The sequence below is a fragment of the Metopolophium dirhodum genome, chromosome 4 (assembly GCF_019925205.1).
Source record: "Metopolophium dirhodum isolate CAU chromosome 4, ASM1992520v1, whole genome shotgun sequence".
In the NCBI taxonomy this organism is placed as follows: domain Eukaryota; kingdom Metazoa; phylum Arthropoda; class Insecta; order Hemiptera; family Aphididae; genus Metopolophium; species Metopolophium dirhodum.
In genome coordinates this window covers 35,389,396-35,406,567 of record NC_083563.1, presented here as the reverse complement: position 1 = coordinate 35,406,567, position 17,172 = coordinate 35,389,396, and the positions used below count along the sequence as shown (strand labels likewise).

The following is a 17,172-nucleotide window of genomic DNA, read 5'->3' as shown; positions in this document are numbered from 1 at the left end:
CACTGACTCTGAAAAATGACTGCCAGTCGATGATAATTTTTCAATTTATAATTATTAAATCTTTCCCAACTTGCCATTAGTTGTTTACCCCTTTGTACTTTTTTCAGATGGTTTACCTTGAATCTTGATATACATATTTTAAAAAATATCTTCAGTACCTTCATGAGTATTTATTTATTCAAAACATGTCATTATGTCAATAAGTACTAAGACCTGCGTCCTGTGCGTTAAATCTTGACCGCTGAGAGAGACCATGTTTTACATTTCACATTCGAGACACCTGGATTATACTATAGCATTCCTTGAACGCAAGTAACATTTTCATTAGAAACATACATTTTGTGGCTTGGCGAGGCACATTGGCTGCTATCAGTCACGTAATGTGACTGAGAGTAAGGTGTAATGTCTGCTGAACTAGTCCCTGTTAGGTGACCACTGGGGTTCATAGTAGCAAAAAACCTTGGCACACATACACGTGTTGCTTACCTACTGTAACAACCTCACCGTACCAATCATAGTCCATAATCCCTACAATAACTAATAGCCATAGTTGCCAGGCTCAAGCTCAAAAATAAATAAATATGTATTTGTGTTCAATAGTAGTGTTACCTAGCAAATATAAATCAACAATAATATGCCTATAGAATACCTGAAACTTACAGTTTCTGACCATTTAGTAGAAATGTTTTTAGATACATAATTATATAATTATTACTATTAGGCGTACAATAATTAGGGTCAACAATAAAAAAAAAATAATAATAAAATTAGTAATCACATGTATTAAATTAAAACTTTTGAAAAACAATAATACTATAGCTTATCAGTTGTAGGTAAAAATTGTCAAAAAATTTAGGTATAGGTACACTTAAAAATTATGATAGATATTAATTTTGTATAATATAATTATTTTATCAAGTTGTATTAATACTTAAAAAATATTGTCATATTTAATATGCATTTTTATATTTTGTTGTATAATATATACAATATATTACACTTCCAAATATCATACGAAACACGAGAAAAAAAATATTACACTCGACTCGATATTCTACATGGTATGTTTTCAGTTTTGACACTAATTATTGAAAAATAATAAAATATTTTATTAAAAATAAAAAGATAAATTACTAAAATATTATGGTGAAAATCATCGATCTGTACACAATAAAATATTTAAATACTTGTAAAACATAAAATGTGTAATTTTTAGTGAAAATGTAAAACCTTTATAGGGCTATAAAACTATTAATTCAATTAATTAATATAAAATCTAATTACATTCAATTTACCGTCTGCTTTGAAATCGATTATTTTGACCACGATTGAATCGATTATTTCTATTATTTTCTCTAGACGTTCCTTGGTATGTGTCAGGATAAGTATTATTAGTTTTATATGTATTTTTACCTTTATAATAACTGGAAGCATTTTGATGATATTTATTATAAGAATCCTGTTGTTGCCCTTGGTAATAATTGTTACTCCGATTTTGTGAGTAAGGATCATTGTAATTATCTACTTGGTTAGCTGAATACGGATCAGGTTTCTCTGGAGATATATTGTACTCATTAGATTGCTCTTCAGCAGTATTATATTCATTAGGTTCCTCTTGCGGTATATTATATTTACTTGGTGGCTCTTGAGATACACTGTATTTATTGAGCAATTCTTGAGACATATATTTATTAGGTGGGTCTTGAGATACATATTTATTAGGTGGCTCTTGTGATATATTGTATTTACTGGGTTGTTCTTGTGACATATTGTATTTATTAGGTGGTTCTTGTGATATATTGTATTTACTGGGTTGTTCTTGTGACATATTGTATTTATTAGGTAGTTCTTGAGGTAAATTATACTTACTGGGTTGTTCTTGCTTTTTATTGTATTTTTTAAGCTGATCTTGTGTTTTACTGTATTTATTAGGCTGTTCTTGAAGTTTGTTGTATTTATTAGGGTTTTCTTGAGGAACATTGTATTTTTCAGGTTGGTCTGTTAAAAATGTAGTAGACGTTGATGGCTGTGGAGAGTAATTATTAGTTTCATTTTTTTTAGCTGAATATGGATCTAAAGAATATGAAGTGGTATGAGGTTCATTGTTAGGACTTTTATAAAATGATTGGTCAGGAGTGGTTTGCATTTGAGTGTTGGTAGGTTCTAAACTGTAATCCGATTTTATTTCTGGCAAAAAATGTTTTATACTACTTAAAAGTTTCTGCTGCTCTTCAGTGATTTCAAAATTAACGCTCATGTTGTTCACGTCTTCGTCTTTCTGTTCACTAACTTTTTCTGTAACAGCCTTACAAACGTCTGATAGTTCATAATTATCATCATCATCATCATCATCTTCTTTAAACATAGAAGTAACTTCTTTTAAGTTAGATGGTCCCATATCTATGTACTTTCTCAATTTTTTCACCTCTTCTGGTTTTTTTTTCACCCAACTTTTTTAAATAAGTTATAAGTCCATCTTGTTCATCAGTATTTAAATCTCTGAAATTCTTCAATAAGTTAATTATGTCACCCTGAGATAATTGGTCTAAATTTATCTTTTCAACTTCTTCCTTCTTATCAACTTCTTCATAAGCAGTTTTCATCACATCTCCGTTATTTATATTTGCTAATAAGTTCTTGGCTCCTTGTATATTATCTCCAGACTGTGCCATACCCACCACAGCATTTATGAGAGTTTCTAAATCGTTTTGTGACACATCCACTCTACCTTGTGCTAGTAATGCTTGAGTTATTTGCTGCGCAATAGCCATTTTATCAATAATACCAACTCCGGGCACGATAATTGGAGCAGTTTTAGGTATAGGTATGGGTGTATGTATAGGTGTGGGTACAGGCGTGGGTATGGATGTAGGTGTAGAATTTAACATGCTTGACGTCGGTATAAACTTAGGAGCTAACTGCATTAATTTTTCAATGTTGCGAATAGAAAACATAGTAGCATTTACTAAACTCCTTTTGACAACACCTGCTAAAAGTTGTCCTTTGAGTTTTTCCTTTACTGTTTCAAACATCACACAATTGTCTGGAGTCAGCAACTTAATTGAGGATTTGGGTTCAATTTTTTCCATTACAAGACCTTTAGACAACAAATCAACTATTTTAGGTGCTAATAAACCTAATTGACTTTCCAATACGCTCAATTGTCTTAAAACAGTAATAACATTTAATGGATTTTCAATTTTAATTTTTTCCCTGGGTTTATTATGATCATTGATTTCATTTATCGAATCTTCTGAATCTGAATTAATAGGAGACGCTCCAGCAACTCTAGGTTTTTTATCATTAGATGGTTTGTTAATTACAATATCAGAGTCTCTTTCGAACACTTCTGATACTGGAATATTATGCCAACTATGTTTTGAATCAATTATCAACTTTTTATCTTTTAAAGGAGGAGAATCTCTGGAAGGTGATTCAGAAGAACTTTTATCCATATTAATATCACCCAGTATTTTATTTTTCAGTTTTTCCATCTTTTCATTAATTTCTTCATCATGCATTTCCTGTGTACGTTTACTCCATGAAAGGATCCATTCTGGTTTAAAATCGTAAGTACTTGGATCTTTACCCTCCATTTGCAATTCTTTAAAACGTCTATTCCAAAACTTTTTCCATTCGTCTGGATATAATGGATGATTTTCAGGGTTTTTTTCATGATAACTTAACTTTTTCTCCATTTCAATTTTCATTTCTTCTACAGCTTTTTCGTATTCTTGTATTAATCTTTTTCTTTTACTTGAATTTCTGAAAACCAAAACTTATTATTAAAACATACATTTATATTATAAAGATTTATTTTATTGTAAGCATAATTTAAATTAATAATAATTAAACTTATTGTAAACATAGTTTATATTTACATCAGAAAAAAACCCCACCTTTCTTTTTCTGTATGGTATTCAGCTGAATACATATCTGGAGAGTAGAACCTAGGTCGATTAGGTGGAGGGAACCTCATAAATGGTCTTGGGAAAGACATATAAGGTGCAGCATAAAACATTCTAGGATGTGGGTGTCCTGAGACATAACCCGACATAGAGTGCATATGATGCACATTTGGTGAAGGGGATATTTGCCTTCTGTATGATTCATCTCTTTCTCTGCTTCTATAACGCCTTCTGATACAAAAACAAAAAATATAGACTAACAAATTCTTTTTATTTTTATTTTTAGTATTAAATTACCGATGACTAGAGTATTTATTATTACGGTTGTAATAAGGTGAACGAGATCTTGAACGAGAACGTCCAAGAGAACGTGAACGAGATCTTGGTCTAACCATTACAGGTGTTTTTGAACGTGTACGTGATTTATGACGTACTGGACTCCTAGAACGGCGATGTCTTCTAGGTGGTGATCTACGTCTTCTATCTTTAGAATCTCTACCTGAAAATGAATAATTATCTATTTTGACTTGAACTATTTTATTTTTATATATTATATTAATTGACAACTTTACTTGATATACGCTTTCTTGGTTTAGATTCAGTATTTGGTTTAATATCAACAAATTCTATATCAGAATCACTTTCTTCTTTATCATTCTTTGGGCGTAATTGGGATTTATTAACAGCGATTCTTGGATTTTTATTAAATGACCTAAAATGTACAAATTATTGAATATATTAATGAATTAAAGGTAATAGATAGATGTGCTAAATATTTAATATAATTTTACTTACGTTTCAGCTTTAATAGCCTTTTGTTTTTCTTCTTCATCACGTTTATTTTTCTCGGTTACTTTTTTTAAAGGAACTTAAAATAAATAATTCAAAATTGCAACATTAAAAAATTGAAATAAAAATTATAAACTTACGCTTAATGACCAACTAATGATATTAAGATAATTAAACATAAATAACTTACATTTTTCTTGTAAAAGTGAAGGATTTTCAACAAATTCTGACTTAATCATATCTAACATCCATAGATCTTCTGGATTTTCCCTGTATCAAAGATAAACATAATGTACTACCAAATATTATATTCAATATTTTTTTGAATTTTTACTCGAGTTCATGTAGGTATATTCTTTAAAATGTATAGCTTGCAGTTATTATTTTTGTGTTGGTCAGACAATATTTAATTGTAATGTTTTGTTTGTAATATATTAATGATTGTCTCTAAATACGTGTTTACATAAAAATGTCAGAAAAAGAATGTTTTTTTTCAACTTATTTACATACTAATTATGACATAAATAGCAGCCATCGACTGGGTAATATTCTTATAAATAGCCTATCACTATTGATTACAGGCATGTAATTATTTGTATAGGACTTGGTAAAATTACTGATGTACTAAATATACAAAATACTGTACTCATGTAAGCAGCGATTGATCACGATAAAGGAATTTGGTGGATGATGACATTGAAGATGATAGAGTAGCAAATGATAAAAAGTGAAAACCCACTAGTACCATCTTTTATTTAAGTTCAGTATATTTTTTTATAGTAGTTATTGTAATGAAAACAACTTCAAAGTTACAATGACACATAACATCAGAAATATAATTACTAGAAACCACAATATGTGAGTTCTAAATAGCAATATTACTTATATAAATAACATAAAAAGAGTAAGAGAAAAAGTAATTGTAAGGATCTATTTAAAAATGTTCTTTATGTGTTGAACCAAATCAGCATATCAGCAACACAATCAAATAGTTTTTAAAAAAGGTTGAAAGTCCAACGAGAGAGCATGCTGTGGCAAAACCAAAATTGATCATGTTTACACATCCCCGCACGACACCTAGCCATAGCACTTCCACCATCCGACAGTGACCACTGGTCATGAACAATCAACAGGTTACTACAAGAGGCTAGACTGCATGGAGAAGAAAATAAGTTCTTGGTGGTCAGTCTACATGTACACAACTTGTATGCTCTCATTGGACATAGTATGCATATAACTAAGTAACAGTGAATTGTATACTTTAATTTTTTCATAATATTATTGTGTACATATTTTTTTAAAAGGGTTTATAACTTATACCTACTTACATCTATAAAATATACCCATAACAGTTAAAAATATCTAATATTTACCTAAATTATATAAGAATTAATACAATTTACTTACATGATATGTTTTCCATTATTTACTTGTCTTAAGATTTTTATTTTTTCAGTAGATAAATCAAATAGACTTGCATCAACCACTATTGGTTTCATTCGGCCATAAGTTTCTTCTATTTTCCCAATAACATGGAATACTAATTCTTGAAATCCTTTAGAAGACACTTTGTTTAATTTTTCCAATGCACTAGCCAATGATCTAAAATATCTTCGCTAGGGTTTAAAATGAAAATATTTAACTTTACAATTCATGTTGACGATTTATGAATAAAGTAATTACCAAATATGCCATGTGATGATTAAAGCTTCGCAAGTGATTAGGAAAAGTTCTTGGATCACCTCGTTTGTCACATAATGCACACATGTACCTAGGTTCTTCAGTTGGTTCAGATGGCAATAATTCAAGAATAAATTCTATACCTATTAATGGTATAAAAATTGAATCCAATGTAGCTTGAATACGGGCTAATACATTATCCACTTCATCTTCCATTCCTGGTGGTATTGGTTCACCCGATACCATTGACGGCATACCAACACTTATCCCAGCTATTTCAATAACACCACATAAATTTAAAACACAGTATGAGGTACGCTGAATTATTTAATTTGTATAAAAAATATATTTACTCTCTGAACATGCTCTGATAAAGTTTTTTGCCGGAAAACAAGATTTTCCCATTTCTAATAAATGCATTTTGTTGGTTAAATGTTCTTCGAGCAATGACAAAGATGGAACTTTGAATGGATAACAAGCGTGACATGACCATGATCCTGTTGTTTTGTTTAAAGTTATTAAATACCCGGTTGTGCCATTATCCAAGTGAACAACTGTAGATAACAACTGCTCTTCTCGAGATAAATCACTGGGTGCCTAAAAAATTTAAAACTTGAATATATATATATATTTAAAATTTTTACTATTACAGAAATTAACTAATCAAATGCAGCTATTAATCAATTTTATAACTTTAATTTCAACCTTTGTAAAATCATTCATTTTTATCATTGGTCAAACCAAAATTCACTGCATTGCAAGGTAGCTTAATTTAATTTAACTTATACCAAAATAACAATTATTAAAAAAATATAATCGTATATTTTTTTAGAGCTTTCTGAATAATACAATTAAACTCAATAATTACAGGTTAACAATTAAGCACAAATACAATAGGTAATACAATTTGAATATTATTTAATATATTATAATATAGATATATTTATTTATATCATAAAATAAGTAATCCTATCAAAATTTCATAAATTATAAATTAATTTCAATGCGCCCCTGGTAATTCAGCTTTCAGGTACAACCCCCCCTCTCCTAAAGATAATTTATGTTCAGACCTTGCACCTAAGTGCAGTCAGGAGTAATATTTCTCACAGGGGGGAAATGGAAATCAGCAAAGAATAAGGGATGAATATTTGTATGTTATATGAGTGAGAATATATAAGAAAGTACTCAAGTACAATAAATATAATAAATTGCACCTAGCATATTAATTAGCATATTTTAACCAGGGCATCGCAAATCTTAACACTGGCACTGTCCATTAACATCAAAGGAAGATTTTGACTGATTTAAATTAATCAATATAAAAAATATTCAAATTTGTATCAATCTCAATAAGTCTTTAGAATGAATATTGTAGTAATAGGTATATAATAGTTATAGTATATTATATTGTATCATAAATAAGTAGTTTCTCTAGTTATTTCAGCAGTGGTGAGATTTATTTTTAATTGTATACATCAATGCTAAAATTAAACTAATATATAAAAATGGGTTGAATTAAATGGGAATGTGAAACTCTAGAACAATAAAATATATAAATTATCATACAAATAGAAATGGAAAAAATATTGTAAAAGGATTTAAAAATTATTTTGGATTACAGAGAAATTAGATTTCAGTTCTGTTGAATTTTAAAAATCATCTTTTAATAGTGATCACTCCTGTCCACCCAAGACAATTAAGTACAATATTGAACTATAAATAATTACATTCATGCAACATTTATAATAATTTGTATTTTGTGTTTAAGAAACTGTGTGGATGGATTGTGATGTAAAATATATTATTAAATTATAATACTTATTTATGAAAATTAATATAATACTGTTTAATGTTAAATCATACAATAACACTATATTAATTATAAATTAAATATAACGAACATATTATAACAAAACAATTTAGTTATATATATATGAAAAAAAAAAACTATCAACAATTACAAAAATTATAATAGCAATAATTGTTCTTGAATCTTGAGAATTCGTTAATTTTATGTTTTAATTGCATACTTCAATATTTGTTAATTTTACTCTTTTTGCTGCTGTCAAAAATTTTTAGAAGACATTCTCTTATTACATAAAAATTTCTTCAGTTTGAGCAGATTAGTTCAATAATATAAATGATATTGATACTTTTACTGTAAATCTCAATATGGCTTAAATATTCTAATATACTTAATTGCATCTATTGTTTACAGCTAATATTGAATTATATTTTATTATTATTGACTATTACATTAGGTTTTAGAATTTAAGTACTTAAATAATAAATTAACTAACAATTTGATTAAGACAAACATTTTTTGATATTAATTCAGATAATAAATTAAATAACTAAAAAATTTCTAAAAATTGTATTGTGAGGCAAATTTTCATAATACAAATATTTTAAGGTACAATAGTTCTTAATTTATATCATACAATTCACTAAAAATAATATTTAACTATATTAGGTACATTATTATAAAAAATATCCTTGGGTGAAACAAATGGATACAGTAAATAAAATTAGGGTCAACGTATTTTCATAATTCATTTTTGATATAACAATTAAACTATAAATAATTCATTTTTAATAATTAGTACAATGCTAATTAATCATATATTTCATACTAAAAATATTAATAGTAAGCCTATTAAATTAATTAATTTTAGATGTTAATCCACGGTAATAAATAACTAATAGAAAACCATGAAATAAAATTTGAAGAATTATAGGCCAAGAAATATAAATATAAATTAATAAATAACTAAATTAACTGTATTCAATCATGACTAAATAATCTAACTTTTTCAACGATATAATATGGTAAGTATTTGAAAATTTTAATACATAAATTACATTTAAAATACATATAATTTGATTTTAGTTTATAAATAATAATAATATTTTAAATGAAATATTATTATAATCTCTTCTAAATTTATAAAAGTAACATTTCTGAAATAATAATAGTAAAAAAGAAAAATGTAGTCTTATGTAATACCTAACATGTAATACCTAACTGAATACATCAATATATTATGTGAATAACGTATAAGCTAATAAATTGAAATAAACAAACATTATTACCTTAAACGTTGAACGTACTGGTGGCGGAGATGTTGATTTTGGATGTTTGGCCGGAATAAAAGGTTTGTCAATGACAACATTATCATCTTCTTGAAAACTTGACTCGATATCAAAATCGTTAAAATTTTGATAATGCATTGAAATAGCAAAGTTGTAAAATAAACACTCGATAAAAAACAAAATTTATCTTGCAAAAATAAAATAAATTATAGTATTATCACTGCACTCAAGATCAAATCTTATTAGAACTTATGCTCTTCTAGTCACTTCAATGGAAGGATGTTTCTTACGTGGTTGATTTTAGACAACTGAAAAATAACAATATATTTTACTGTTTATAATTTTCTAAAATTTATTTACATATAATTTATCATTTAATCCATTTCCGTGGATAAAGTTATTTTGTTATTGTTATATATACATACAAGTTGATAGGTCACACAAATTTTGATGTATTTTTCCTGATTTTGAAAATTCAAAGAAGCATAATTTTTTGTAGTTTGAAGAATTTAACAATAATATATCTAACAATACTATAATAATCAATTTTGAATTGTTGTCTATAGTTTTTTTTAATGGCAACCTTCCAAGTATTCAATTAATATTCAATTAATATTCTTGAACAAAATACTTTGCTAAATATTTTGTAGTATAAATATAGAACAGATAAGAATTATATTTAAATATATTAAGTTAAGATAGACAGAGTATTCTTAAATGTTATGGTTCATTATTCCGATCATAAAATAATAACAGTTAATTACAAATTATATGTTTAATAATCAACATTTTTAAAAAAATAATCTGCAGCCCAATATGAAATTAAAGTTATATTTAACTAATAATATTAAACTAATATGTGTTTAATATGCAATATTGTTAGCAATACAATTAAAACAAAATTGATTTTGTTTTCCTAAAATGTTATAAACACCTTTAATTATATAAATTGATAAAAATTACTAGAATATCAAGGAATTAATACCTATATCACCTTGTATATAAACATAATTAAAATAAAATTACAAAGTAATATCTAATAAATTAATTAGTATATAAAATATGGGTAATAGGTAACATGTACATTTTAAGCGTAGATATTATTTTAAAATGGTATTCTAAGTAACAAGGCCGTACTCAGAACAAATTTAAGGGGCGGATGGTTGAAACCTTAACCTACCTAGGTACGGCCTAGAAAAGTAGTACTTATTTTATATGATATTTAAGACTTTATTTAAATCATAAGTTTTGCATTAAAATTTACAATGACAAATGTATAAGAATCTCAACAAATTAAATAAATTATGGCAGTAATGTAATGTACTTATATTTATTTATTTAGACTTTGAAAATTTGAATTGTCTTAATATATTTGATTCACTATTATTTTTATTGTCAATATAATTTTAGCAAATGTCTCAAAAGATAGTTACAAAAATTCACAAGCACAAAATATTTAACAATTAATTATTTTTAATTAAACACAGAAATATAAAATATGAATTCACAATATTTTAGAAAAATATATGTCATAAATTGACAAATTAATATTATGTGTCTTTATTATACTTACCTTTCCTTAATATCCAAAGTGGTTGTATTTAGTATATGATGTATTGTAAAATATGATGATGTGTCATTTAAAAGTTTAAATCACTTCGTTTTTTATTATTATTAAAATAATAGTAGGTATTTAATATAAAAACGCATTAAATAATATTATATAGTATATACAATTTAGTATATAATATACTAAAAAATTAATAATATTGGATAAAAAACCCTACACATAATAAATTATATACAACCATATCGTATTTCTGAAAAATTAAAATACTTTACAAAAATTAATACATTTAATAAAACATTTAACTATAAGACTATTTTCTGATTTTATTCTAATATGTTAAAAAATAAATGAATTATAATTTGATTTTAGTTTGTTATTTACTTAATTATCATGTAGCATATTATATAGGTAGCATATTATAAATTGTATATATTACCAGAAATATATACAATTTACTATTAAGCCATTACTTATATATAATTCATATTTACTTTATATTTTATAAAATTTTAAAAGGTCAGACCTATCAGGTTATTATATAAAAAATGTTTAGGTATTAATTACCTATAGATTGTATGATTGTCACATTTAAATTCAAATTAATCGCAATTATCTTTTGATAGTTATTGACTGATATTTTTACTGAAAACACAAACATACATCAGTGTGCAACAAAGTGTGTTAAATGTTAAAATTATTATTTTAATATACTGGTTATTTTTGCTGTGGACGAAGCCTTATTAATTAATTAATTTAAAGAAACTATAGACATTTTACACTGGATAATTATACTAAATGAAAACTAATATACATAGGTATTCAATAATTTGAACAGTAATTATAATGTAAAAACAAGGATAAAAAATAAATCCAATCCTATGACTGAGTCACCACAGTGGTTTTTTCTTTAAGGATTTATAGAAGTCAGAAGTAATACTAAAAACCAATATTGGTATGTAGGATTTAGGAACATTTTTAACAATTTTAACACTAGTATATTATATTCTGAACTGGTTAATGTAGAAAATAAATAGATAAAATAGTATTAAAAGCCATTAATTTTGATATTCATTGATTACCTACAGTTATGTTATGTGATTACTAACTGCAGTATCTCAACTAGCTTAAACCGAAAACCAAAGATTTTACAATAAATTATAAATATTATATAATTTCTGTTCCAGGCAATATTTAATGTCAACTAAGACCCAACTGTTCAAGAGACGTAAATGTTTACTAAAGGGATTTGACACCGTGATTTTCTGTCTTTGTCAAAAGGGTTGTGCACTACTGCATCAGATCAATTGGTATGTTTGGCAAAGAACACACAAGTGCGTAGCCAGTAGATAGGCCTGGGGGCTTTCATATAATATGTGGTCTACTGGCAAACGCGTTCTACCGGCTGCTGTAGGATGCGGTCTACCTGCTACCGGCCGGTTTTTACATAGGCCTAAGTTTATCTTACACTTTTTTTTTCAGTCAACACTTTACCTTTATTGCCTTATACACAGATAACAATACTTTGTAAAAGTATGGGCTCAATAGCTCAGTAATAATTAACAATTTATAGTTTATACACTCAAAATGTTGGCAAAAGATTTTTATTTAATTTTTAGTAGTGATCAACCACAAATTTTTTAATTGGCAAATAATGAAAATTCCCAATGTCTTAAGTGTGGAAGTGCTATGAATTTATACCTACGCAAGGAGAGAGGTAAGGAATGGAAAATTTTACGTTGTAAGCGAAAGGGATGTCAAACAACACAAAGCTTAAGGTGAGAAAAGTATATTCTTATATTCATTTAGCTTATTTTATCATAATTGTGTATACTATTATAGGAAAGATAATGCTTTTTGGACTTTTATTGACAAAAATGGTCGTCTAAATTAAACCTATATATAACCTAACCTAAGCCTCAGTCAACAGTTAGAACTGGTGTTTTACTGGACTCAAGGTTTATCCAATAAAACAATTATGACATTAACTGGGAGATCGTCCAACACCGTATGTGACTGGATGAATTTGTGTCGGGATATACCAGTAAAAATGTTCGAAAAACGTAATAAATTTATTTTCGGTAGACCGCATACTATATTCGTAAATCGCCGGTAGACCGCATACTATACTTGTAAATTCACCGGTAGACCGCATACTATATGACAGCCAACACGGGACCCGATTTTCTCTCATAAAAAAAATATATTTATAATAATATACCTATTCACAGATATGTATACACATATTTACAACAGTATTATGCTAAGGCCACACAGAGAGATACGTACGATATATCTGCTATGCAAACGAAGAATAGTTTTCTATATTGACAACGTAAATGCCAAATGGCCACACAGTTTAATGTATGCCATGTTCGCTACGTCGGATACATCATACATCACAGCTAGGCCTTAATAAATTAAAATCAAAATATTTCACTGAAACTGTTTCAAATGTTTTGGATCCGCTAATAATCGACTTTTCTAAAAATTGTATATATACTGCAGTAGTTGAATAAGTAAAATCCGATTCGAAACAAACAAACACACTTTTTAAATTTAACATTCTCGATTTAAGTTCAACTTGTGATTAAAGTGCTGTGCAGCCTGTTATTAGTTTTCCTTGTATAGTTATTTCTGGAAAACATTAATGTTTTCAAAGAAGTTGGTATATAGTAAGTATCCTTGGTTGGAATATTCAGTTATGCTAAATCCTAAATGCCATTTTTGTAATTATTGTCGTGATTTTCTCTTCACCTAATAGTTTCTCAGTCCCAAACAGATCTTTCTAAATTGTTGAATCAAGTACAAATTTATCAAGTTTGATTAGAAAAATTTAAAAAAATAAGTAGGTAATTGAACGTTTTATTATAATTCTTGTACCTCCTGTATCCAAATGTGAAAATTTACCTCAGACTAATTATGAAAAGTCCTAGTCTAAATGATCTGATGTTACTTTCTATAGAAAGGGAAATAAATGGACAATTTATGCATAATCCATCGGCTGTTATTGACAAGTTTGCTGTCATAAAGGAAAGAAGATTGGAAAGTTTGGATATTGTGAAAATACATTATAAATATTAAATTGTCAATACGTATTCTGTAAGTTATGAGTATATTAATTAATAATTGTATTTGTATTTTGTAAAACTCTCTTGTATTCAGATAAGTAAAAATTGTATCTATTAAAACTATCTACTTATTTTTTTAGTTCACTTTGTTTTAAGCTTGGTTTGAAGTTATTAATTATTGATAAAAATAACTTGACAACTTTGAAATTATGGAAGGCTAATACAAAAATTGGGAAAAGTCCCCATTTTTGTCGGTAAGAAGGTTTATAATGGGCATACCCAAACAAGCAGATATTAAATAAAAATTATTAATCCTAAATAATATTTTTTATTACACATTTCAATTTATAAGATGTTTTATTAAATAACAACATAAAGAAAATAAACCATTCCCTAAGTATAATAGGTATATTCAAAAGAATAATATTATCTTATTCAGAGAATTGATATTCAACACTATTCTAGAGATGAATAAATATAAATACGTAAAAGTATTGATTTTAGTATAGGATTTTTTTTTAATTTTAATATATTGTAATAAGTACATACATGTAGTAATTCTAATACTTTCATTTTCTTCCTAGATATATTAAAATTAACCATACAAATATATAATCAAAATGTAATAAATCAGATCTGATTACTCAATGTCGTACTTGATAGTATAGTAACCATTTACTTACCTTACGTAAAGTTGATCTTCAAAACTTCTATAATACAATTTATTAACTGATCTTTTCCAAAAATCTTGATAAAAATTAGTTATAAATAACATAAAAATTAAATACTTTTCTGGTTTAAGCATAGGATTTATAGATAAATGTATAATATATATATATTAATTATATTTATCTTTGTTGTGTTATCACAAAATAAATGTATCTCTACTTCAAACAAAAAAAGAAAAATATTTGCATCTCATTTTGAAATTATCATCAAGTATATAGAATGTGGATAATTGCACGGAATCATAAAAATATCTTTAAGTTTTATAGTAGTATCTATAACATAACAATAAAAAATCAATTTAAAGAATATGATATATTTGATCATCACTATACAAATAATTTATATTCCGAGTACCTATGAAATTAGGAATAACCTTATTAATTTTAATAACAATATAAGTCATAGGCAGGGCCTGCACTTATAGCATTTGCTTATTTTTATGGTTTGACATAAAATCAAAGAGAGTATGGAAGTGTATGTTATGTTTCAACATGTTCAGTTAAGAAATTTGAAAGTCCTTTTTTTAAAGATTTGAAAAAAAGCTTATTTCCAGTTTTTCTGAATTATTTTTCAGAAAATCGATAAGAAATTCAATATTAAATGTTTTAATGTTTTCAAAAACTCAAAAAGACTTCAAATTTTTGATTTTTTTAAAGATGACATTTGTTTTTTTTTATGTATTTGAGTATACAAATCAAACAATAATATAGAAAATAATTGTGTTGATAATTTTTGTCGCTTATTTCAATATTTTTAAGTGCTTATAATGAAGTATTTAAGTGCATTTTTCAGCACATGTCAATACACATTTAATAAACACAAAAATATAGTCACAATGGATAAAATATGTGTAATTATATTGAAGAATGCACAATATTTTATTTTAACTGATAATTTGTCTCTGTCTTACATACAAAATCTATCAAAGATTGTCATCACCAAATTTCAAAACAAAACGCGGTGATTTTTATGGATAATTGATTTAGTGACAACTTAATCAACATATCCCATTACTTGGGTGTTAACACAAAATGTATAAACATATTATATCATTACAATATTATTCAATTATTTAATCTATCTTTTTTTGTTTATCTATTATAAGACTAACAATTTAACATTTTATTGATTATTATGTGACTTTAATCAGTGTTGCTAATGGTGTATGGTAATAATATACTAATATCATATAGGTAGCTTCAATATGTTGTATTCAACATATAGTTAAGTTATTTAACTTGTACATATTTACACAAAATATATTAAAGGCACTTAGCACTGCGGACCCCATTGCTTATGAGTTATGACCTATAGAGTAAAGTCAACCGCTACTACTGAATATTTTCACTTTAAACTATGTACCTTTGTATTAGATTTACGTAAATATTAACAATAAGAATCAATGAAATAGCATCAGAAGTAATTTTATAATACGACTATTTAAATTGGTAGGTATGTTTTACTGTATTCACATTCAACCATTTACTAGGTATCAGGTAAAATGTTTATTTTTCTAAAATAATATTTTAAATTTATACTGAAAATGAGTGGCTGGACATTTCAGGTAAATAGGTACCTATTTTAACCAACAATAACTTTTAAATCAATTTAACAGTGTATTAAAATGTAAAATAAACTATTCAATATCTGAAACGTTTAAAACCTGATTTATTTTGGAAAGAAAATATAAATAGTTGAACTTACTTTTCAAATTTACTTCTCGTCGGAAAATATGTAAGCACAACAGTTTTCACGTTTAACATTTATATTTACAGACATTGTCACACACGACTATGTGACATTTGAAAATTTTGAACGTAACACACACGAAAGAAAAATCTCAAATATGTAATGATTGTTTATTCATTATTGTCTACCCGTAAAAATAAAACAATATTAATAACGTACAATCGATTAATCAAAACACAACGTATTGTTATTTATTGTACAATATACGGCGTACATTCGTACATGAACTACAATGATAAAATATATTAAATTGTAAGAAAAATACTTTGGACGTAAACCATGAACATTGTATTGTGGGTAAGTATCACGATTTACGAGTTGCCGACAAACTTATTTAATTTGTCATGCTAAATAGTAACATCACTAACATCGACGAACTGAATATCGATATTTACATAGATGATAGATCAATGATCAATTTATATAATTGTAGAATAATAAATTGTTCTTTGATATCCACGGGCAGTGTTGCCAGATTAAAAACTTCATCCATTCTGCAATTGTATTATTTATGATATTATCTTAAACCCATAGATAATATTAATAAAGATCACGATTTAAGATAACGTTGTATAAACTTTATCGT

The 17,172-nt window shown here is 26.5% G+C and overlaps 1 protein-coding gene and 1 long non-coding RNA gene across 2 annotated transcripts in view; one reads left to right on the top strand and one right to left on the bottom strand.

The window, feature by feature from the left end:
* Positions 1 to 13,377, top strand: part of LOC132942626 (uncharacterized) — a 30,340-nt gene extending 16,963 nt beyond the window's left edge. The window contains exons 2-3 of the long non-coding RNA XR_009664300.1: positions 12,225 to 12,347; positions 13,269 to 13,377. This is a non-coding gene — a long non-coding RNA (uncharacterized LOC132942626). The remainder of the gene's footprint in view (positions 1 to 12,224; positions 12,348 to 13,268) is intronic.
* Positions 763 to 16,969, bottom strand: LOC132942621 (uncharacterized). Its single transcript, XM_061011181.1, is given in 12 exon segments — positions 763 to 2,440; positions 2,442 to 3,765; positions 3,900 to 4,139; positions 4,206 to 4,407; positions 4,481 to 4,620; positions 4,704 to 4,776; positions 4,888 to 4,967; positions 6,105 to 6,313; positions 6,381 to 6,649; positions 6,731 to 6,974; positions 9,471 to 9,778; positions 16,542 to 16,969. Coding segments are annotated over 11 exon segments (4,068 nt in total). The 5' UTR covers positions 9,609 to 9,778; positions 16,542 to 16,969; the 3' UTR covers positions 763 to 1,291.
* Between the last annotated feature and the right edge of the window lie 203 nt (positions 16,970 to 17,172).